This window comes from Antechinus flavipes, chromosome 1 (genome assembly GCF_016432865.1).
Source record: "Antechinus flavipes isolate AdamAnt ecotype Samford, QLD, Australia chromosome 1, AdamAnt_v2, whole genome shotgun sequence".
NCBI lineage: Eukaryota > Metazoa > Chordata > Mammalia > Dasyuromorphia > Dasyuridae > Antechinus > Antechinus flavipes.
The window spans coordinates 311,467,587-311,489,740 of NC_067398.1; the positions used below are offsets into that span (position 1 = coordinate 311,467,587).

General features: G+C 48.8%; 2 protein-coding genes across 5 annotated transcripts; one reads left to right on the top strand and one right to left on the bottom strand.

Annotated features, from left to right (window-relative positions):
- The first annotated feature begins 556 nt into the window (after window positions 1-556).
- On the top strand, window positions 557-10,472 carry TPM2 (tropomyosin 2). 4 transcript variants are annotated; one of them, XM_051965169.1, is made up of 9 exons: window positions 557-847; window positions 1,723-1,848; window positions 5,082-5,215; window positions 5,318-5,435; window positions 5,563-5,633; window positions 5,865-5,940; window positions 6,719-6,781; window positions 6,988-7,057; window positions 10,260-10,472. In XM_051965169.1, exons 1-9 carry the CDS (start codon window positions 734-736, stop codon window positions 10,340-10,342), a joined length of 855 nt encoding a protein of 284 aa, XP_051821129.1. In that variant the 5' UTR covers window positions 557-733; the 3' UTR covers window positions 10,343-10,472. The 4 variants fall into 4 exon arrangements, with proteins under 4 accessions (XP_051821129.1, XP_051821120.1, XP_051821113.1 ...); XM_051965160.1 differs by lacking the exon at window positions 10,260-10,472 and adding an exon at window positions 8,851-9,161 and having other exon boundaries at window positions 561-847; XM_051965153.1 differs by lacking the exon at window positions 5,865-5,940 and adding an exon at window positions 6,289-6,364 and having other exon boundaries at window positions 562-847.
- A 1,646-nt stretch (window positions 10,473-12,118) lies between these two features.
- On the bottom strand, window positions 12,119-20,322 carry CA9 (carbonic anhydrase 9). Its single transcript, XM_051965138.1, has 11 exons — window positions 19,829-20,322; window positions 17,893-17,922; window positions 17,231-17,401; window positions 16,901-17,043; window positions 16,719-16,811; window positions 16,228-16,294; window positions 14,402-14,559; window positions 13,832-14,000; window positions 13,716-13,742; window positions 12,741-12,822; window positions 12,119-12,311 (listed from the first exon to the last, which is right to left on the bottom strand). Exons 1-11 carry the CDS (start codon window positions 20,205-20,207, stop codon window positions 12,245-12,247), a joined length of 1,386 nt encoding a protein of 461 aa, XP_051821098.1. The 5' UTR covers window positions 20,208-20,322; the 3' UTR covers window positions 12,119-12,244.
- Window positions 20,323-22,154: the final 1,832 nt, after the last annotated feature.

Below are 22,154 nucleotides of genomic sequence, written 5' to 3' on the forward strand. Positions count from 1 at the left end.
TCTATCCGGGGTGGATTTAGCGATAATATCTAAATTAAGGGTAGCGACTGCTGCAAGCTGAGGGCGGGGGTAAGGGAGTGGGGGGCGGGGAGTGACTGCCCCCCGCCAGCTGCCGTGAGCTCACGCCCCGAAATAGCCCCAGGGGCCTCCGGCCGCAGCTGCCCCGTGTCACTCAGCCCGGACCCCTGGTGCTTTTTTCTTCAAGACCCCTGTACCCCCTGCCCACATTCAGAGCATAGTGTCCTCTTCCGGGGGCTTCTCCCCGACGCCACTCCTCCCCATGTCTGGCCTCCTCGAGGGTCAGGGTCACAGCTTCAGACGGCAGGGCTCCAGCCCAGGTCACCCACAGTGGGCGGGGCCAGGGAAGGACTAAGGGTGGGGGCGGTTGTGTCAGAGAAGTTTGGGGTGATCCCGAGGGGCAGCTGGGAAGGTAGGGGCCTAAGCAGTAAAGCCCCTACTGCCTGCGTCCCCCTCCCCCTCCCATACACACCTCATTTCTGTCCCTCCCCCTTCTGCCCAGATCTTGCTTCTGCCCCTACAAGGTTCGGGCGGCTGGTGGGGGAGGGTCCCGGGTCCCCGGCTCCGCCCGGTCCCTCCCCGCCTTTTAGGCGGTGGCTCTGGGCTGGGACGTCTCAGTGCCTCCTGGTCCAAAGAGCCAGCCGTCTGCCCGACCCCGGCCCGTACAGCCCATTTCTCTCAGCTCGGCGTCTCCAGCCCACTCCCAGCCGCAGCCATGGACGCCATCAAGAAGAAGATGCAGATGCTCAAACTTGATAAAGAGAATGCCATCGACCGAGCGGAGCAAGCAGAAGCCGACAAGAAACAAGCCGAAGACCGCTGCAAGCAGGTGGGGCCCCGAAACTCCGAACTGTGCACCCCCAAACCTATGGCACTTCATCCCGTCCCGAGTCCCCAACCCCCTCTCAAAATACTCCATCCTAGCTACTCTCAACCCCCTCCTTCAGAGCTAACCCTCACTAAATCACCCCTGGAATTCATCCCTCCACATCCAGGATCCTTGATGTGGGGCCCCAATTTTTCCGCTCAAACTGTCCAAATTGCCTTCTAGTTTTCTCAGGATCCAATCTGAGGATCCCGGATACCTACAGACTCCCCTAATTCCCCCCCACATACATCCTCTTCATTTTTCAGTTCTGATCCCCATCTCTATCTCTTAAGCCCCAAATGACTCCCCAAATCATTTCACCCCCTTCACTGTGGCTTTATCTTCGAAGAAGGATAAGTACCTCAGGCTTGCTCATTTCCCTGAAACAATTCACTCATTCTCTGCCCTATCTGCAAGACCTCCATTCCCTGCTCCCAAACTTGTACTCCCCCCATCATATCTTACCCACACAACCCAAGACTTCCTACTGAACCGTAAACCCCCCCAAAAAACCTGAATCCTCTTCTTTGTCCATACCTCTAATCTCTATGCCCACCATCATGCTACCGTGAGGCTACCCTTCCTCTCCAACGTCTCTCACCACTCTGCCAAGTCTAGAGACCCTCTGGACCTCAGTTTCCTCATTTGCAAATTGGGGGGTTTGGATTAGGTATTATCCAAGATCCAGATTTGCCAGGACTCTATGGTACCCCCTATTTCCATAAGCCACTCTCCACCAAATAAACTGGCAGCCTTCACCCTTCTCAAACTCACTCTTTCCTGTGCCCTGATCTTGCTGCCCCAACCCAACCTGATGGAAATTTGTCTATTCCCAGCTGGAAGAAGAGCAACAGGGACTCCAGAAGAAGCTCAAAGGAACAGAGGATGAGGTGGAAAAGTATTCTGAGGCTGTGAAAGATGCCCAGGAGAAACTGGAGCAGGCTGAGAAAAAAGCCACGGATGTGAGTATGTCTGGGAAGCAGGCAAAGAGAAGGAACTATAGTCAGTCAGTCTTAGGGAGGAAGAAAATCCAGGGCTCCCCAAACTTTCCCCCAAGAGCCGTAATCTATATTGGATTGCAAGGGAGCAATTGGACAGATTATCTGAAATAATCTGAAATAAACTGTCCCAAATAATCTTCAGTTTATAATGGAGAATGTGATTGAATATGGAAGGAAGACAGGGGTATGGGGTGGAACAAGGTAGAGGGCAGGAAAAAGGGAGTTTAAGGAGAGAGGAACAAACCCAATGATAGAGACTGGAAGGAAGGGGGTGGGTGAACCAGGGATCAAAGGATCAAATTCGAGGTCAAGTTACATGAGTGAGTGACAGCCCCTGAGGGGCCACTAGAAATTCTCTGGCCTTGACCCCGGCTCGAGCTGCCTATGCCAGGGGCAGTGACATTGATCTAGGGTTCTGTCCCTGTCCTACAGTGGGATCGTGCTCCCCTCCTCATTTACCCTCATTAAGTTGTCAGCTCCATGGCCATGCCAGGGCCCAGGGCAAGGGGACACAGGACCCATGGGTGTCAGCGTAGCCAACTTGGCCAGCCCTGTCCCAGGCTCATTCCGCCAGATTCCCTTTTCCCCCTCCTCATCACAGTATAATGGATAGACACGGGGCTATGAGTTAAGAGACTGAAACAAATTTTCAATGTGACCTTAGGTAAGGCAATTCACTTCCCCAAGCCTTAGTTTTCCTAATGGGTGAAAAACAGTAACTTCTTCCCAGCCTTTCTTCTGAAGGCAGCCGTGGGGGAATCAGATGAGACAGACAGAGTACATTAAAATACTTTTATTCATTGGTGAATGTGTTGGAGAGACTTGGATTCAAATTTTTCCTTTGACATTTAATTCGCATTGAGACCATAGGGAAGTCATTCATCCTCTCTGAGCCTCGGTTTCCTGATCTGTAAAATGGGGAATATAGTAGCTAACTCATTAGAGAATCAAATGAGATATTGTATACTGTTATTCTTAAAGCTCTGAATTAATGTCACTATTATTAAGAGTCAAATTGCAAATCCTATTATTGTTGCTGTTATCAAAGTTTTTTTAAAAATTTATTGCTAATAATTATTCATACCCTGAAGTCCCTCAATATTCCATTCCCTGTACCCTTGCACCACTTTTCAAAACCCTCCCCCAGCCTACGCCCTTGGTTCCATATCAAGCTTGGACCACTAGGGAAGGGACTGACCTGCAGCTGCTGGGTGGGGAGGACGACCCCTCAGCCATCTGACACCCTATAAATAACCCTGGACCCTGTACTGGAGGCTGGCCTGGAAACCTAAGGAGCTGGGGCGAGGGGGATGGGGCCTTGGGAGGACATGTTGGGGGGCTGGAAGGAACGGAGTGGAACAGACTAATAGAGTCAAGATTACCCTTTGCGTTTTAGGGGTAGATAGTGATCGGAGGACCCCCCTGGTTTCCCAAAGAGAGTCTCCTTCCAAGAAAGTATCTGCTTCCGGAGAGTACCTTCTCTGGGAATCATTTCCCTGCCCCAAGTTTACTCCCCTCCCCCAAATTAAATGTGGAGTATGGAAAGCAGGGGTCTTGAGAGACTTGGAGAAGAGACAGAAGAAAGAAAAATGTTCAGATTTCACAGGATAGAGGATATGAGAGTTGCTTCTGGGTCTCCACTTTTCACATGAGTTCTGGGGTCATAGGAAGGGGCAAATTGGGGGATTATAAAGCTACAAAGAAAATCAATCCCAATTTTATACACTTTGAAAGTAAAAAATCAGTCAGGGCCCTGGCAGTTAACTGGAGGGAGAAGGGCCAGGTCCTGGCCATTCTCAGCAGTTACAGGAGAAGATGAAACCTAAATATTATTCGGACTTGGATGGCTGATACTGCCCGAGAGCCAGCCTGTCCTTCCTGCCAAGTGGTCACCTTTTGGTGCCTGTTCCTCCTTTTGACCCTGAATTTCCTGCCCTAGCCTAACCCAGACTATTCTCTCAGTGTGTCCGTCTGTCTCCCCTATCCTTTCTGTTTTAGCCCCCATGTATGTTTGCTTCTATTTTTACTCAACATGTCACTGCCCATTCGTGTCTCTCGGCATCTCTCTCGATATTTGAGCACCTCATTATCTCTGCCTCAGTATCTCTGTTTCAGATCTCTCATTTTGGTGCTGTCTCAATAACGTGGGCTTCTGTCTCTGCCCCAACGTGACTGTCTCAGTATCTTGGTGGCTCCCGCAGGGCCCTTTGACCAAGGCCTGTGTTCCAGTCCCCCCTCTGACTTTTTACAAGCTGAGATGATGGCAGTTCTGGGTCCGTTTCTTTGCTGTAAAACAAAGATAACAGCCACGACCCATAGGGTTGTGAAGAAAACAATGTGTAGACCTTAAAGCTCTGTACAGACGTGGGCCCTTATTCTTCTCTCTCACAGTATCACAAGAACTCAACGGTTCTCTCTGCTTTAGCATCCGACCTCTCTCTACCTCCTTGTCTTAGCGCGGGTTCAGATTGTCTGGGCTTTTACAATGGGTTGAAATGTTGGTGGCTACAGATTGCTTACAGGGAGAAAGTATCTTGCCACAGTGACCTCCGTGCAGACTGCTACAGTGATGGATGGAAGTCCTGCTCTCCGGAGCTTGGGAGATTCCTGGCAAGGAGGGCTCATTCAGCTTCTCACGGACTGGGGAGGGGTCAGATGTATGCTTCGGACTCTGGCTAGCCGAGGGTCTTGGAATTCAGAGTCAAAGCTTGCCAGTGACTTAGCTTGGAGTTGTGTCAGGTTTCAACGTCAAGACCCCCATTCCTGCCCCAAAGCAGCAATCTTCTGTCCGTAAAGAATGTCCAAGCCGGGGCAGCCGGGGGGTGCAGTGGATAGAGCACCAGCCCTGAAGGACCCGAGTTCAAATCTAGCCTCACTTAACACATCCTAGCTGTGGGACCCTGGACAAGTCACTTAACTCCCATTACCTCAAGGTGGGGAGGGGTGAGACTATCCAAGCCCTAGTAGGGAGGGAGAGGAAACAGTAAATGTACGAGGAGTAACTAAGTATCCTGAGATCGGACCCCACTGTTGCCTATCCCCCATAGCTTCTGGGAGGCCGGTGTCCTGGTTTGAGGAATGGAGATCTTGGGTTCTTTCTGGCCAGACCCACAAGATCTTGGGGGAGGGAATGATGCTGTGACCCTGAGCACAGGGGGACGTAGCCGTGACCTGTAACCTCTGACCTCCCCCAGGCTGAAGCAGATGTGGCCTCCCTGAACCGGCGCATCCAGCTGGTAGAGGAAGAGCTGGACAGGGCCCAGGAGCGTCTGGCCACAGCTCTTCAGAAGCTGGAGGAAGCAGAGAAAGCAGCGGATGAGAGCGAGAGGTCGGGCCCGGGGCAGTGTTAGGGGAGGGGTCCCTGACCTGAGGAAAAGCAAAGAGCCCTCTCCCAACTCCATCCCTTCTTTTTCTCCCCTCCTCTCTCCAGAGGGATGAAGGTCATTGAGAACAGGGCCATGAAGGATGAGGAGAAAATGGAGCTTCAGGAGATGCAACTAAAGGAAGCCAAGCACATTGCTGAGGACTCCGACAGAAAATACGAGGAGGTAAAGGCCCCCCGGGCTCCCTCAGGCCTAGCGGTTCTTCCCCAGGACCCCACCTCCGTCCCAGGCCTTCTACACCTTCCCCATGGCACCTCCAAATACAGCCCGGTCCCCCCACCCTGTCCCTCAGGTGGCCCGGAAGCTGGTGATCCTGGAGGGGGAGTTGGAGCGCTCAGAGGAGAGAGCAGAGGTGGCTGAAAGGTGAGGAGGGGGCCGGGAGAGAGAGGAGGAGGAGACGGATGTCAGGAGGGATGATGGGGGCAGAGGGAGGGCTCACCTCTGAGGGGCTCCAGGAGTGATGGACCACGAATGCAGGATGGGGGGGGGGACTGGGATTCCTGATTACAGGCTTGGGAGCCCTCAATGATAGGTTCTGTCCTGTCCCCCTCCCCATACACTCTCCTGCTTCCCTGCCCCCACCACGGCCCCCAGCCGGGCCCGGCAGCTGGAAGAAGAGCTCCGAACCATGGACCAGGCCCTCAAGTCCCTGATAGCCTCGGAGGAGGAGGTAGCGGCCTGTGGCATTGGCTGGGCAGCCCCCCGGTCTTTCCGTGCACCCTGCCACTCCCTCACTGCTCACTCCTGGACCTGCCACCTGCTTGGGGGGATCAGGACGGAGGGGGTGCTTGAGTTAGGACCAAGCTGTCTGCTCTCTCGCTCTCACAGTCTCGTTCTTCTCTCCTTCTCTCCTTTCCTCCCACGACCTCCCCTCCACCACCGTCATCCCGGATCTCCTTCCTCACGATCTCGTCTTCCTTCCCTGTTTTTCTTCTCTCCGCCCTGGCCCCCGTCACTCTCCTTTGTGTCACCCCCCCATTGGTCTCCCCTGCCCCTTCACACCCCCACTCCCGAACAGTAAATGTGGGGACCTAGAGGAGGAACTGAAAATTGTTACCAACAACCTGAAATCCCTGGAGGCCCAAGCAGACAAGGTAGAGGGGGCGGGAGAGGGCATCAGGGACGGGCAGCGAGGACGGGCTGGTGAGGAGAGAAGGGAAGTGGGGGTGGAGGGGACAGGGGGAGGACCAGAGAGACTGAGGAATGGAGGAACTAAGAAAATAAAGAGGAGAGCTAAAGATGGGGGGACAGGGGCAACAGAGCCACAGCCTGACTCTGGAGGCCTGGGCCCAGGGAGAAGGGATGACTCAAGTCAGACAGGAGTCATTTAAGAAAGTATATGGGTGTCCTGGAACCATGGGAGGGGGACAACAGAAATAGGCTGTGGAGGGTCAGTGGGCTTTTTAGGGGGCGGGACAGATGCTGAGCTTTTTTGTATTGCCCTAAAGTATTCCACCAAAGAAGACAAATATGAAGAGGAAATCAAACTGCTGGGGGATAAACTGAAGGAGGTGAGAGCTCCCTCTCTCCCCCTTCCTCCACTCCCCCCAATCCTCCCCTATTTACCTCCAACGAATGACACCATCCTTAACCCCCCCCCCATCCCCTGCATGTGGTGATAGACCTCCCAGGGCACAGCTGGGAGTGGAGCAGAGGAAAAGAGAAGGGCTCCCCCAGAGTGTTGACCCCTCTCCCCCATCTCTTTCCCCCCCCCAAGGCTGAGACTCGGGCAGAGTTTGCTGAGAGATCTGTGGCCAAGCTGGAGAAAACCATTGATGATCTGGAAGGTAAAAGATTGGAATCACCCCCCAAAACCCCTTTTTAAGCTTGGGTAAAATGGCACTGACTTATCCTGCAAGAATCCAGGGTCACCTTCACCATGATGAGGCATTGGGGTAGAGATAGCCAAGACAAAGCCCCTTTATAAAAAATAAACCACTTGGAGGAAACACTATTTCCCAATCCCTGTACTTCAACTATAAGGGAAAACTACTACTTAGAACAAAACTTCACTAAACCCAGGTGTCCAGGTACTCCCTAGTACTAGCCTTAGCTTAGAAACCCCATGTTATCAGCCATCATTTAGATAAACCTTCACCTTCCTTTTTATTCTGAGTCCTTCAACTTTCAAAAAACTTACCTCCTGGCCTCAGGACAAGTTTTGGCCTTTGGTTTTCTTTTTTTATAGCTGCTGGCTCAGGCTTTACAAGTTAAGGAGTGATTAGTGATTAATTAAGCTAAGTAGAGAGTACTGGAGTTCAGAGGCTTGAGTTGGAAACCTTACACGCAGTGTGACCTTGAAAAATGAAAAATTACTTTACCTCACTGAACCTCAGTTTCCCTATGTATAAAAAATAAGGAGTTTGAACCCATCCCCAGAAGATCCCTGAGAGCTATAATGGCTTATAAATTTTAAAATCCTATTTCTGATTCAAAAGTTTTTTTCCTCTGGTATATAACCTTCCAGGTCTCCCAAACCTTGGAAGCAGGTTTAAAAAAAAAAAAAAAAGAGAAACTACTCCCTAATTAACTCAGGACTGAAACTAAAATTTAATGAATGTTAATAGCAGCCACTCCACCGATGCATCAGGGTACAGTGGCAAAGGCATTGGATCTGGAGTCAAAGGCTTCTCTTCTCTAAAATAGACTCGGTGACCTCTGAGGTACCTTGGACTCCAGAACTGGCCCTGGCTATTGTCCCTTTGTTGGAAGGTGGAATGAAGGGCCTAAGCTTTTCTGTGTCATGTCCCCCTTTGGCAGTCTGATGAAAACTATGGGATACCTTCTTTAAATAATGCTTTTAAAGGGATAACATAAAATCCATAGGATTACTATTCAATTGAAAGAGTTATCAAAAAGATTTTTAAAAATTCCCGGACCCCAAGAAAGAATCTCTGCTCAGGATAGTACAAATAGGACTATTAGTATATTTGGGCTCCAGCCCTACCTCCTTCAGAGTCATCAGCAACCCCCACATTGTAATGCCCCTGGATTTCTGCTCAACAATGTGGGCACTTGGTTGGAGCCAATGATTTCTTAAGGAGTTTTGCTAAGAAACTTTTAAATATAAATTAAATAATGCAGAACATCCAAGTAAAAAAATTTAGAATCTAAGTTTCTTTCTCCCTGCTCTCAATACGTATTTCCTATTGTAACCCTAGTCCTAAAGCCCAGTGGTATGGGACTCTCCACTAGGCCTTGATCACCAATAAGAAGGGTGAGTGTACCATACCAATGGACTTTGGGATTGGGTTACACCATAAAACACCTCCCTACACACACATATGCACACTATCTGAGTTGAGTAGAAGACCCTTAAGGGAAGAAAAAGGGAGGACCAAAGGGGGAGAACTTGAGGATGGGGGTGGGGAGGGAGGGCTTCTAGACCAGAACCCTGATTTTCCAGACAATTTTCTGGCTTGTCCATCTCTCTCTGGCTCTGACTTTGATTTTTTTTCTCTTTCCTTTACCCATTTTCTTCCTCTCCTCCTTTCCTGCATATCTTCCCTATCTCACCTTCTCTATCCCTCCATCAACACCCTACCCCCCACTCCCACCCCGACCCTCCCAAACACCCCAGATGAGGTCTATGCCCAGAAGATGAAGTACAAGGCCATCAGTGAAGAGCTGGACAACGCCCTCAACGACATCACCTCCCTCTAAGACCTGAGTCCCAAATCCCTGGCGCCCTCTCTCCTCTATTCCCCTTTTCTCATCTTCTTTCCATTCTCATGGGGAGGTGGAGCAGGAGGAGCCAAAGCTGCTGACCTTGCACAAAAAAGCCAGGCTGGGGTGGGGGGCTCTGGCCAGAACCACCATCGCTCCCACCCCTCCTGCTACTCACTGTCCATCCTTCTATCTGTCTGCTGTTTAATAAACTTTCAACCTGGACTGCACCCCATTTCTCTCCCCTTCACCCCCGGAATGGTTTTCAATGGATGCATCCCTGAGCACTCCCTGGAACTCCTACTGGCCCTTATCATTCTCCATAAAGGACGCCTCTGCTCTTCCCGCGCGTCCCTATGCCGGGGTCTCACAGAGCAGCCCTGGGAATCCTGTGGCGCACTCCTGGGTTCCCCACTGAGTCCTGTCCCTACCCCAGTCACCTTCCGTTGGCGCGCTCACTGCGTACACGACCTGCACGAGTACCACTAACACCTGTATGATCTCCATCCCACATGATCTCACCGAGCACCCACTCCAGCATCACCCCAACTCCCCACAGAGCACTCACACCCAGTGGACACCCAAGACAGTGAACTATCCAGGGAGGGATGGGTGAGGCAGTCTTCCAAGCTCAAGGGACAAGCTTTTCCTCATTCTTGCCTTTGACCCTGTCCCTGTCTCTGTTTTTTTTTTTTTTTTTTAATTATTATTTTATTTATTTATTTATTTAGCTGAGGCAGTTGGGGTTAAGTAGCTTGCCCAGGGTCCCACAGCTAGGAAGTGTTAAATGTCTGAGGCTGGATTTGAACTCAGGTGCTCCTGAATTCAGGACTGGCACTCTCCCCTGCACCACCTAGCTGCCCCTCTGTCCCTGTTTTTTAAACGGATTCATTTTCCTGTTTCAGAATCTTAAGCTCATCAGTCACTTTGCAGCTCTCTCCAACCCCCGTGTACTGGGTGGGATGGCACTGGCGTCAGAGGTGGCTAACTAAATTGTCTGTTTTTGTTTCCGTTTCGCTTTCCTGTCTCTGTCATCCTGTTTCCTGTGACCCCGTCCCTTCTTCTGTGTCCATCTGTGTGTCTCCCCCTTCTTCACCATATCCCTTTTGTGTGTCCATTTCCTGCCTCGGTGTTTTATGCATGTTCCCTTCTCCTTACCGCCCCTGCATCTCTTGCTATATGTCCTACCTCTATATTTGTCTTCCATGTCCTCCTGCATTCACATGCAACTCATGTATCCCACACCCCACTGCCGCGTCCCTCTCATGCTTCCTCGTGTCTCCCTCTGCGTGTCTGCCATTCTCCCCTCTACCTCCTTCACAGAGACCTTGGCCAGCGCCAAGGAGGAGAACGTAGAGATTCACCAGACACTGGACCAGACGCTGCTGGAACTCAACAACCTGTGAGACCCAGCTCAGCCCAGCCCAGCCCGGCGGACCTGGCTGCCCCTGCCCTTCTCCCCCTTTCTTCCCTCACTCCCTCCCTACTCAGGGCACCTTTCCCTGCATTTCAGGCCCATTAAAACCACCAACTCAACCAGCACGAGCTATTTCTTGATGGGAAAGGAGGGAGGGTTATCAGAAAGAATTCTGGACCTTGGAACAGATACTGGAATAGTTTTCTAGCAACACCCGAGTCAGGTCCTTCTACAGTAATTTTTCCCTTCCCCTTTCCTGATACAATGAAGGGGCCACCGTTTAGGAGGAAGGGGAGATTCCAAAGGAACCTAGGCTTCCCAGGAAGTTTATAGGCCCATGAAGGCAGAACATCATTCTATGACTGGCTACCTCACAAACCCAGATGATCTTAGTCTAGCTATGCTTTTCACTGGAAAGAGGACCTGAAACCTTTGGAAGAAAACTCCCAGTCTCTGGCAGGAGCACCCAGACCAAATAGAATGCTGAGGTTGCACACTCAATTATCAGCCCCCCTGGGCATAGTGACTGTGGGGATCCTGGTCTACAGCCACATTCAGTCTCTTATTTTCCTGGGAATTCTCTCTGGCCCTATGCATAGAATATCAGGGAGAAAATGAACCATCTCTCACTGAGGGATTTGGGATCGGTCATAGGCAGGAACCCGAGCTGAAAAGCAAGATTTGAAATGGCAAGAAACTAAATAGATTCATAAATCTCTTGATGAGAAAAATCAGGTGGAAGGAGATGGAATCAGATGAAAAGGAGAAAAAAATTACCGCACCCACAGTTTTTTCATGAAGTGATATTAACCATCTTCTTCCCCCACCAAGTATACCTAGTTCAATTCCTGATGTCTTCCTGAATGAATTACTATCATTCCCGGGTTTTTTATTGGTGTGGTCAACTTAGTCTCCTCCAAAAATTAAGATCATGTTTCTCATTCTTCCCCCCCAACAAGCCCCAGAAACCCTAGAAGATTGGAGTTATAGCTCCTCTTCGGAATAGTAGCTCCCTATGGCAAGATTAGGTCAATGGAATTATAGAAGCAAAGAACCTCAGAGTTGAAAGGGAACTTTAGGATCACCTAGCAGGGGATGTTGTAGAAAGGTAGGCATCTAAAAAGGCAATCACATGGATAAGGCTCTTTTCAACAAGGAAGTGATTCGGGCCAGTTCTAATAGACTTGTGATGGAGAAAGCCATCTGCATCCAGGGAGAGGAGATGGGAACTGAATGTGGATCACAACATGGTATTGTCACTTTTTTTGATTGTTGTTTATTTGCTTTTTTTTTTCTTTCTCATTTTTTTCCCTTTTCGATCTGATTTTTTTCTTATACAGCATGATAAAGGTGGAAATATGCTTAGGAGAATTGCACCTATTTAACCTAAAAAAAAGTGGATCACAGAATTTAACACTTGGAAGAGTTGAGTTTGAATCCCACTTCAGTATTATCTAGGTAGTAGACGATAGTAGTTGAGTCTTTGCAGCTCTGGTTCTCTTTTCCATAATGCAAGAATAACAGCATTTACAGGGTTATTGTGAGGATCAAGAGAATAGCAGACACAGACCACTTTGTAAGCTATAAGTCAATATGTAAGTATTAGCTATTACTCTTAGTAGTCTAACTCACTTGTTAGAAAGAGTTCTTTCAGTAGAATCTCCCTTCCTGTATCTTCTCAGAGACATGGGAGCAGCTACTTAATGATTGTGAATCCAACCCAATTCTCCCCCAAACTCCCCAAGATTGAATGATAACATGGGACTTTGGGACATTTTATTAGAAACATTTATTTAAAAAAATATAGAGGGATGCAGGGGAAGTGGTTGGGAAAGAGCTCATCCCCAGTTCTTTGGGACTCTGAGATGAGTTTCTCAATCTGCCTCCCTGGCTAGGTGGCTATCTCCGTCAGCTCTGTAGGGTAGTAGATGCGATTGTCCTTGGCGACACTCCTCGGCCTAGGGAACAGAGTTCCCTGAATTAAAGTTAATCACAAAGCAACACAATCTGCTCATTTTCAGGGAATTTGTATGCTCTCTTGAAATGACCCAAGGGAGTCTGGGATCTGCTGAGTTAAGATGGCAAAGGCCCTGGGGTCAGGGGATGACAAATAAGGAGAGGAAGCTTTGTATACACAGGATGTACACACAGGATGGGAAATTGTATGTACAGTAAAGGGATGAGTAATAGGCAAAAGGTTAGTGGTCCTAAATGAAGTAGGGAGAGAGGAACTGGGTTTCAGGGAAGAAAAGGTAGTATTTACAGCAGCTATGGAATGATGGGCACTTTTCCTCTTTTGGGAATTCAGTTTTCTCATTTGTAAACAGAGGGGGTTGACCTACATAACCTTAAAATTCCTTCTGATTCAAAAATTAGGTAATCTTTGCCTTTTCTGATGCTTCATATATAGGAGGAAGGCCACACTTGTGACAGCAAACAGAAGTCCAAAGATCAGGGCCAAGATGTCGCCTGTAGGAAAGAAATGATAGGGATGGGAGTGATGGATACAAGAGTGAAAGAGGCTAAGTGAAAAAAGTAGTCATTGGCAGATTAGGTCTTTTCCATGTAAAGCAAATTAATCCTTTTTTAAGCCTTTGATGTAACTAACAAAATAATCTATGTCCCAAGGTCTCCTATGAAGTTACCTATATTGTCAACCCCCCAAAAATTTATTAGCACAGGATTGGTAGCTGTGTGTAGATAATGAAGCAGCTATGTGCATGGGGACAGGAAATAGTGATGGAAGGGTGGGATCAAGGGTCAGGAACTGCAAAGTTAACATATAACAGGGCAATACAATGGAAAGAACCCTGCTCAGGAAGTCAGAGGACTCAGGTTCAAATTCTATCCTTGAGGTTTACAACCTATGAGATCGTGGGCAAGTTATAGACCTCAGTTTCTTCATCTGTAAAATGAAGGGTTATACTGCTCATTGAGGTCCTTTAGAGCTCAAAACTAGTACCAGATAATCCATGGACACCTTAACCTTTCTCATGCAATTTAGGAAATTTCAACTTTTCCTCTTATTTAAACTCCCTTTTGTCATTCCTTCTTATCTCCAATCCCCTACCTCAGCAGGAAAAACAAAGAAACAATAATAAGATAAATATTTAGGAAGTATTAGAATATGTGTGCTCAGAGGTCACTGGATTTGGACATAGTAACAGGGATAAAATAAGGACCAGGTAATAGGATTCCTAATTAGGTCAAAGATGGGGATAGCAGAGCAGAGCAAAAAGTACAAAATGGATCATTTTCTTGGCCAATGTTGCTGCCACAGCCATCTAAAGAGGCCCCAGAAGAAACCCACCAAGGATCCTTGGGAATTGGGGGAAGAAAGATTTTTCCTGTCAAAAACTTACCAATACTCAGGCAGGAGCTCCCATGCACTGAAAAGGAGAGAGAAAGGGAAATGACGAAGTTAGAACCTAAGATTCAGGGACACAGGAATCCACGGAGGCAGGGAATGGGGCTGTACCTGGCTCAGCAGTTGGGTCCCTAGGATGTGATGGTATATTGCTGGTAATGGTAGTAGTAGTAGGGAAGGAAGCCTCAATCATTCGCCCGTTCAGAGGCTGTGTTGCCCTGAAGTTCCACTGGAGCCGGGAGCCCATAGGGCCCCATAGGGATCCAGACAGAATCTGGAGCTGGGTGGGGACAGAATAAGGTAGGGGGGAAAGGGAGGAATGATTTGGTCACAAGGTGGATCATGGGAGAAGGCTGAAGCACAGGGAAGTCAGGGGAGATGAGAAGTCTCATGGTCCATCCCCCCCAATCCCCATGTCCCAAAATCCTCAATGGTATTTATTATGTCATGACCCTAACCCCACCACTTCCTATGCCCAGATACCTGTCTTATTTCCCTATCACCCTGCCCATCCCTCTTCTTCATCTCTCCCACTGTTGCCCCCACCCTACCTCACTGCCATGTATTTCCATTTTTCCTTTTGGGCCAGATGCACCCTTTCTCCTAATTTTGAGTTCCTGATTAATGGGCTCTGCCTCTCTCTGCTCCCACCCACAAGTCCTGGCTCCTTCACAGACCCACCTGCTCAGCACTCAGAAGCACCGTTTGGTTGAACACTGTCCAGATGACCCCCTGTGAGCAGGGGGGTGTAGTCAGAGACCCTTTATAGCGGAAGTAGTGATGGAGATTGTGAGGTAGGAGTGCAGACACATCTAAGCCTGGGATCCAGGTCTCTGAATCTGACCATAAGGAAGGAGCAGTGACCCACAGGAGATCATTATAGGAAACCTCCATTTTCTCAAGTCTTATTTGACCTGAGACACTCTTTTTCACACACACTCTTTCTCAGTACCCGGTACCCTTAGAATCTCATCCAGTACCAGGCATTCCTTTTCCAAATATAACAATACAATTTTTTTCCATATATGATCTCATTTAATCATCACAAAATGAGCTACTATAAATAACAATATTTCCATCCTACAGCACGGAAAACTGAGGCTCAGAGAATCTAACTAACTTGTCCATGGTCATACTAAGTGGAAGAGAGGGGATTTGAACTAGGATCTCTCTAGAATTCATATCCAGCCATGCCTCCTACTAGAAATGTTTCTTGCTTAACACCCCCCCCCCCAGTTCTGGTCACTTCTTTATCCTAGATCTCTTTAGCATTTAAAGACATAATAAACCTTCATTAATCCTTCATTAATCTGGAATTTCAAGATTCTTGAAATAAATTGCATACATAGGAGGTCCACCTCCTCCTCATTTACTTTTATTTTACACCCAATCCCAACAAACTTGGTTATCTGATTACTGCTAAGTAGCAACAAATTAGAAGTAGGACTAGGAGGTTCTATAAGCAGCCAAGCAGACCGAAGTGAAAACTAGTACCTTTGCAGCATGGAGTTCTCAGAGGCAGACAGAATAATTTTAAAAAGCACATCTAACCAGACTTGATCCTCTTAGGTCCAGAGGCTCTGCTGCTCTGCATCTCTCAGATCCCCAATTAAACATGAGCAGTCAACCCTATCTCTATCTCATCAGGCCCTCAAGGCATCCAAGCACAGTACAATTAGTCTCCCTAAAGATGATCAAGAGAGGGATAATGACAGGGTAGACAGAAAGCTGACTTTATACCAAGAAAGATGCCGAGCTTGGGTCCTCTGCCTCTGACATCTACTGGCTGTCTGCAGGGGCAAATCATTTAATCAGTCTGCTTCCAAGCAACTGTGTGAGACTAAAAAGCAGCTTGGTCTGTCCTGGAAAAGGATGTTCCTATGCCAATAAAAATCACAGATCTAGTCTAAAATAAATGTTGACCAAGTCATCGAGATAAGGACATATTTTGTTCGTACCCTCTGCTTAAGAGGACAAAAAAATACGATACGTTTTAGAAGGCTATCCATCCAAGATGGGTATTGTGGTACTTAAGGAGGTTAAGCCCCTAGCTAACCCAAAAACATAAAAACCTAACTTTGGGATTTTACTATTTATTTGTGTATCACAGATTTAAAGCTGGGAATAAAGGCCAACTCAGTGGAATTCCTTAATTTCATGGATGGGGAAACTGAGGCAGAGAATGCCCATGGTCACAGAGCTAGTAAAGATCAGAGAGAGGATTTGGACCCAGGTCTTTCTGATTGCATAATACTCCACATTCTACGTCATGCTGCTTATTTGTGCTTATTGGTCCGTTCCTTTCCTCTTCCTTAATGTTCAGTAAAATTATTGTTCTTTTATATTAAATTATATTAAAATTCTTCAGTAAAGAAGCCACTGATCGGGTAGTTTCTAAACTTTGACCTGAGCCTCTTTAGGGAAGGGACACATCTCTCCCCTGAGACAAGGGGTTCCCTAAGGATTGTCCTGTGGAGGTAGGGAAAGGGACAAAGGCAAAAACTAACCTTCCTCGTCAATTGCCCCAAGATGTGACAGGAGCTGTTCATAGGCGTCATTCTGCTCTGGGCCCTCCTTAGGGGGAGACACACATTGGGACACAAGACTAGGATGCAGGAGAGACTGGGAATGGGGAGGACAGGAGGAGGCCTGGGGAGGGGGTCCACGAGAACTCCATTCAATCAGTGCCCTTGCCTCCGCCTCCCCGGGATTTCCCCCCGAAGATTACTGAGGCTGGAGGGAAGAGGGAACGGTGCTTACAGACCCGGACCCGGGATCCCAAGAGAGTGGGAAGAGACTGGCGGGTTGGAGAGGGTGCGGAGATCCCAGGGAAGGCTGGTGGGTGTGGGAAGAGGGAAGACTGAGGGTGAGAGTTCTGGGCATGAACAAAGTGGGGTGAGCCTAGGAGTCGGGCGCCCCGTATCCACAAAGTCCAGATCCGGGGTTACTGGTGATGGGGCGCAGGCGGCAGCGCCAGGCCCGGCCTTCCGGGCAGTACCTGAAGGAAGGCAGCCAGCACGGCGAGGCCCCCAGGCTGCCCCAAGGCTTCTTCAACCGTGTCAAATCGCGTGTTGAGGTGAACCACGTGGATCTAAATAAGAACCGATATTGGTCCCAAACCAAGCCTTCCGGGGCGCCGCCAAGCCCAACCTCCGGCCCTGCCCTCGGCCCCCTGCTCACCTCGGCGGGAAACCGGTGGCCGCTGACCGTGTGCTCCGAGCCAGGCGCCCCGGGGGCCCCCCAGTGGAAATGTAACTGCAGGGCCCGGTACTCCGTCCCCAGGCCCAGGGTCATCCACAACCCGGGGGGCAGTGTTAGCTGCACTGCGGAGGAGAGGGGCGAGGCGAGATGCTCTGTCCCGACTCCAGCGCGCGGCCGCGGCCGGGGACCCGGGGCCAGGTAGCCGCGCCTGGCCCGGGGCCTCCCTGCTCCGGAACCCCACCCCCTTAGCCGCGCCCCTCCCCTTCAGCTCCGCCCCCCGCCCCCCGGGGAGCTGCCTTTGGGCTTCACCTGTATGGCCGTTGTTCTGAAGCTTTAGAGAGCGCTCTGGGGAGAGCGAGAAGCCGTGGAGCTGGGGAGGCACCAGGTCAGGCCTGAAATAGGTGGAGTCCGGCCGGATGTCCACTGGCGACTGCAGGTGTCCCCCGCAGGCTCGAGAGACCCGGGGCCAGACGGGGCCGCCTGGGAACGGGGGCCGAGAGGCGCCCGGGGGAGGGGAGGAGGCGATCAGGGAGGGGCAGGGACAGTGAAGGTCCGTAAAACGGGGAGCGTGAGGGCGGGGTCAGAGGGGAGAAGGGTCCAGAGGTTTAGGGATGAGTGGTTCAAGTTGGGAGGAGCAGGAGCAGGCTATTTGGCTCAGGTAGTGGATGCTGGAGGGGCTGAGGAGAGAGAAGAGAGGGAAAGAATTAGAAGAAAAAAAAGAGGAGGGGAAGAGGGACAGGGGAGAGGAAGAGCTGAGAAGTGGGGAAAAGAAAGGAAGGGGAGGAAAGTCAAGGAAGATGGGAAGTGTCGGGGGTTCAGCGGCGCTCCGGAATGGGGGCAGCTGCCCCACGGGAGCAGGGGCAAGGTGGGGAGCAGTTTAAGGGCTGAGGATCCGTGGCGTTGGGTGAATGCCTGGAGAGGGGGAGGATGGGAGGGGAACGGGGCGGGCTAGAAGAATAAGCGCCTCTCACCTCCGTAGCGCCAGTGTTGGTCATCTCCATCTACAAAGACAGGGGGAATGAGGGCATGGGTCTCCCGTGGCCAACGTGCAATGTGCGGCTTGCCCCGTCCTCCTTGCCCAGCTCTCCGCTTTCCACACCCCCTCTTTCCCAGTTCCCTTCCTGTTACTCCTTGTGAAGCAGCATGACAGCCCCGGGCTCAGAGTTAGAAAACCCCAGATTCAAATCCTGCCTCTGGACAGTTACCAGCTCTGGGCCCCAGGGTCCTAAGACCCTCGGCTTTCCTCAGCCCTACCTTTCCCGCCACTAAATCGAGGCAACAATACTTGTAGCATCAGGATTGTGGGGAGACTCAGTTAGACACCTAGGTCTGTGAATTTCTCTGTAAGGAACTCCAGCATGAGGACACTAGTGTTTTGCAAGCCTTAAAAGCATTACATAAATACCCTTTTCCTATGATTTCTACAAAGGGGATTTGGGCATTTAAATTCTGATCTCCATTTCTCCCCTATGTGACCTTAATCCATTTCAATGCTTATTCCTTTTTTCTCTCTTCATTCTCCCCCTTTCTTTCTTTTTCCTTCCTTTTAAAATCAATCAACAGTCATTTTTTTTTAATCAACAGTCACTAGGTGATGGACTACAAAAGAAAAAGGGAAAGGATAACCTTGTCTTCTTTCTCATTTTCTTATCTTTGTCCCTTCTCCCCTTTTTCTTTGTTATCACCTTTCTCCTTTTTCTTCTTTCTTTCCTTCTTCTTGCCTCTTCACTGCTCCCTTCTTTCCCTTTCTTCTCTTCCCTCTCACCCCTACTTCTCTGTTCCTCTTCTCTTCCCTCCCTTCTTCTCCCCCTTTTTTCTTTCTTTCCCTTTTCCCTATCTCCTTTCTGTGACCCTAGGTTCCCTGGCTATCTAGCAAAGTAGATCTCTGAAGATATCCCCAACATACACATCTCCTTACTGCACTACCCCACTTTGCAATTCCCCTTTATGCTGTTCTCTTCTTGCCCTGTAAAATGTAAACTCCTCAATGGTAGGAATTCTCTTTCTGGCTTGTATTTGTATCCTCAGCTCTTAGCATAGTGCCAGGCATAGTAAGCATTTAAAAGAATATAGCCTATCTATCTATCTGTCTCTTTTTTCTTCTGGTCTTTCCCTGTCTCCTTTTTTCTCTTTATCTCTTCTTTCTCTTTTCTTACTTTCTTTCTTTCTTCTTCTTCCCTCCTTCCTCTTTTTTGAGACAATTAGGGTTAAAGACTGGCTTTGAGTCACATAGTTAGTGTTTGAGGCTATATTTGAACTCAGATCCTCTTGACTCCAGAGTGGGTGCCCCATCAGCTGTGCCACCTTACTATTGGTCCCTCTTTTCTCATCTCCTCACTAACCTCTTCTCTCCCCTCCCCCATATTCCTCACTTTACTTTTTCCCTAATTTTTTCCCCCTTTCCTCCTCTTCCCCTTCCTTTCTCATTTCTTCTATCTCACTATCGGCTCCCCTCCAACTCTTCTGAGTTCAAGCGCGAATTTCTTCCATCTTCTTCTCTCCTTTTCTTTCCCCTTCCTTTTTTTCTTTCTCACCCTTCTTTCTTTTCTTCCTTCCTTTTTCTTTTCCCCCTCTATTTTTTCTCTCTCCCTGATGAATTATAAAAGAAAAATTTCTTGAGGGAAACAAGAGGTGTACTATTTCTTGCAAAAGATATTAAAGTTCTAGACACAACTGCAAAGCCCCAAACCCCTTTCCTCATCCTCTCTTTCCCTCCCCACTTCTTCCCTTTGTGCCATTCCCTTGCATACAGCAGTCTCTGTTCTTTTCACTCCCATTCTTTCCTTTTTCTCACCCAGTGCAGTGCAAAAGGAAGGATTAAATACTTGGACCTTGGGTTTAGCTTCTGGGAGAGAAGGGGAGGTTACTGGGTAGCTGTGGGGCAGAAAGCAACAATGGAAAGCTAACCTTTCTTTTCTGGGATGTTCCTGTGGGGACCAAGATTATCCTCTGGGACTGGAGAATCTTCAGCCATGGGTGGATCCTCCTGTCTGGGCGGATCCTCTTCTTTGGGTGGGACCTCCTCCCTGGGTGGATCCTCTTCCTTGGATGGCTCACCCTGTCCAGGTATATCTCCCTCACTGGAAAGCTCCTCTTCTCCAGGTGCCTTCTCCTCTTGGGGTATATCCTCTGCCCCAGAATCTCCCTCCTCTTCAGATAAATCCCTCTCTCTCCTCAGCACGCGGTAGGGGTGGGAGGGGACCAGAAGCAGGAGGAGCAACAGCAGAGAGATGGGGGCCCTGGCTGGGGACGAGGCGGAAAGCCAGCTTGGGCAAGGGGGAGCCATGCTGCTTGCAGACTGGGAGGTGAATACCCTGGTGCTGGTGCCTACGGTCTGTACGTGCTAGCAGAGCCAGAGCCGTGTGGGGAGGGGCAGGGGAGCAGGGTGACTCAGAGAGAGCCCTTTTATAGTGATGGAACCAAAGTCTTCCTGGCCTGGCCCACTGCCCCATATGCAACGAGGGTTGGCAGGGCAGGTGTGTGCTTGGGCAGAGTTTATCAATGTTCTAGGCTGGGCTCCTGGCGCTAGGCACTGGTGTGCACAGGACATTCTCCTTCCTGGTACCAAAACCTGCTTTCCTGCTCTATCTCTTCAACCAGCACAGGGCACAAAGGTTGCAGGAGAAAGGGGTTTCCAGTAGGAAAGATCCCAGAGATCTTTTTATTTCCCAAGCCACAGGGTCTGCAGGGGGTAGGAGGGAAATGAAAGGAAGGCGTCTGCCCGCAGATAGGACTGCATTGATCCAACTGTGAAAGGGGCAGAGGCAGGTCTTTGAATGTGAGGAATCTGTATTTGTCTCAATATGTGTACATGTCTCAGGATGGGTGATGGCCATGTTCCTGAACATCTATATACGTATGTGTGACTGCATCTGAGTCTGTCTCACAGGATGCAGCCACCTCTTTTTGTTTGTCAGTGTGACTTTGTCTCTGTTCCTCTCTCTGTCCTTGTGCCTGTCTCATTTTCTGTGTCTGTATCTGTGACAGCACCATGTATCTATGGGTCTCAATAAACAGATCAGCCAGCCCTTCCTCCTCACTTTACAGGGAAGGAAACTGAGCCCCAGAGAAGCCAGTCTGACACCTAGCTGGTCTTTGGACCTTTGTGCTCCTGGGTCTTTCCTTCCTTTGGGTCATTTTGTCTCTTTACCTTTGTCCCTTGGTCTTAATCTAGACCTGGGAAGGACCTTAAAGATCATTTAATTCAAACCCCTAATTTTACAAATGAGGAAATTAAGACCCTAGAATTTACCCGAGTTTTGTGATTTACCCGAGATGATGTAAGTAGGAAGTGACAGAGCCTGATTCATACCCAAATTCTGTAACTCCCTATCTGTTCAACTTTATTGCCTAATATCTAAGATGATTATACAATATAGCAGGAAGAACCTTTGAATTCTGAAGGTTTAAGCCCTAACTGGCATTTACTCGCTTTGTGATCTTAGCAAGGAAGGAACCTTAGTTTTCTCTTCTGTCTTCTATTATCTGTCTCATTAATTCTGAATATGACTTATGGTTGCCTTTTCATTCATATTCTCTCCTTCCTTTGCTTCTCTCTTCCCTTCTCTTTCTCTCTGTCACCCTTCCCTCACTATAGGGAAGAATATTCTTCCTTTCAGTCTCTCAGTATTTCTAACCCTACCTCTTCATTCTCTAAACAATAATGTACAACCATCACCACCACTAACTACCACAACACCCAGCACTTCATGTCAGTTATTTAACTTGAGCATCACAACAACCCTGTGCTATTATTATCCATTTTTCATAAATAAAAAAAAATAAGATGGGAGAAAAGTTAAGCGGCTTACCCAGTCACACAGTATGTTTTTTGAATGGAAAATCAGATAGACTGAATGTGTTCAGTCCATGAGCGGAATGTGTGAACGCTCAATTCTCTTCTATCTAGCCTACTGTGGCAAGGGAAAGATGAGATGACCAAGAAAATAAAGGTTCAATCTTCCGAAGGTATAAATTGTCAAGATTTGGACTAGATCCAAAATTGAATAAAAAGAGAACTGAATTAGCTCCAGAATTGAGTCACAAGATGGAGTCAGTATGGTTCATCCAATTCTTACAACCACTTGCTGTCCTTATCCTCTCAATTAGCTCAATTTCATCATATTTCACCCTCAAACGGACCAAAGTATCAGAATGGTGATTGAGGCAAAATGGGGTGAGCTTCTTGTCCTAGAATAATATCTCCAATCACTTAGAATCATGTTCTCATTTA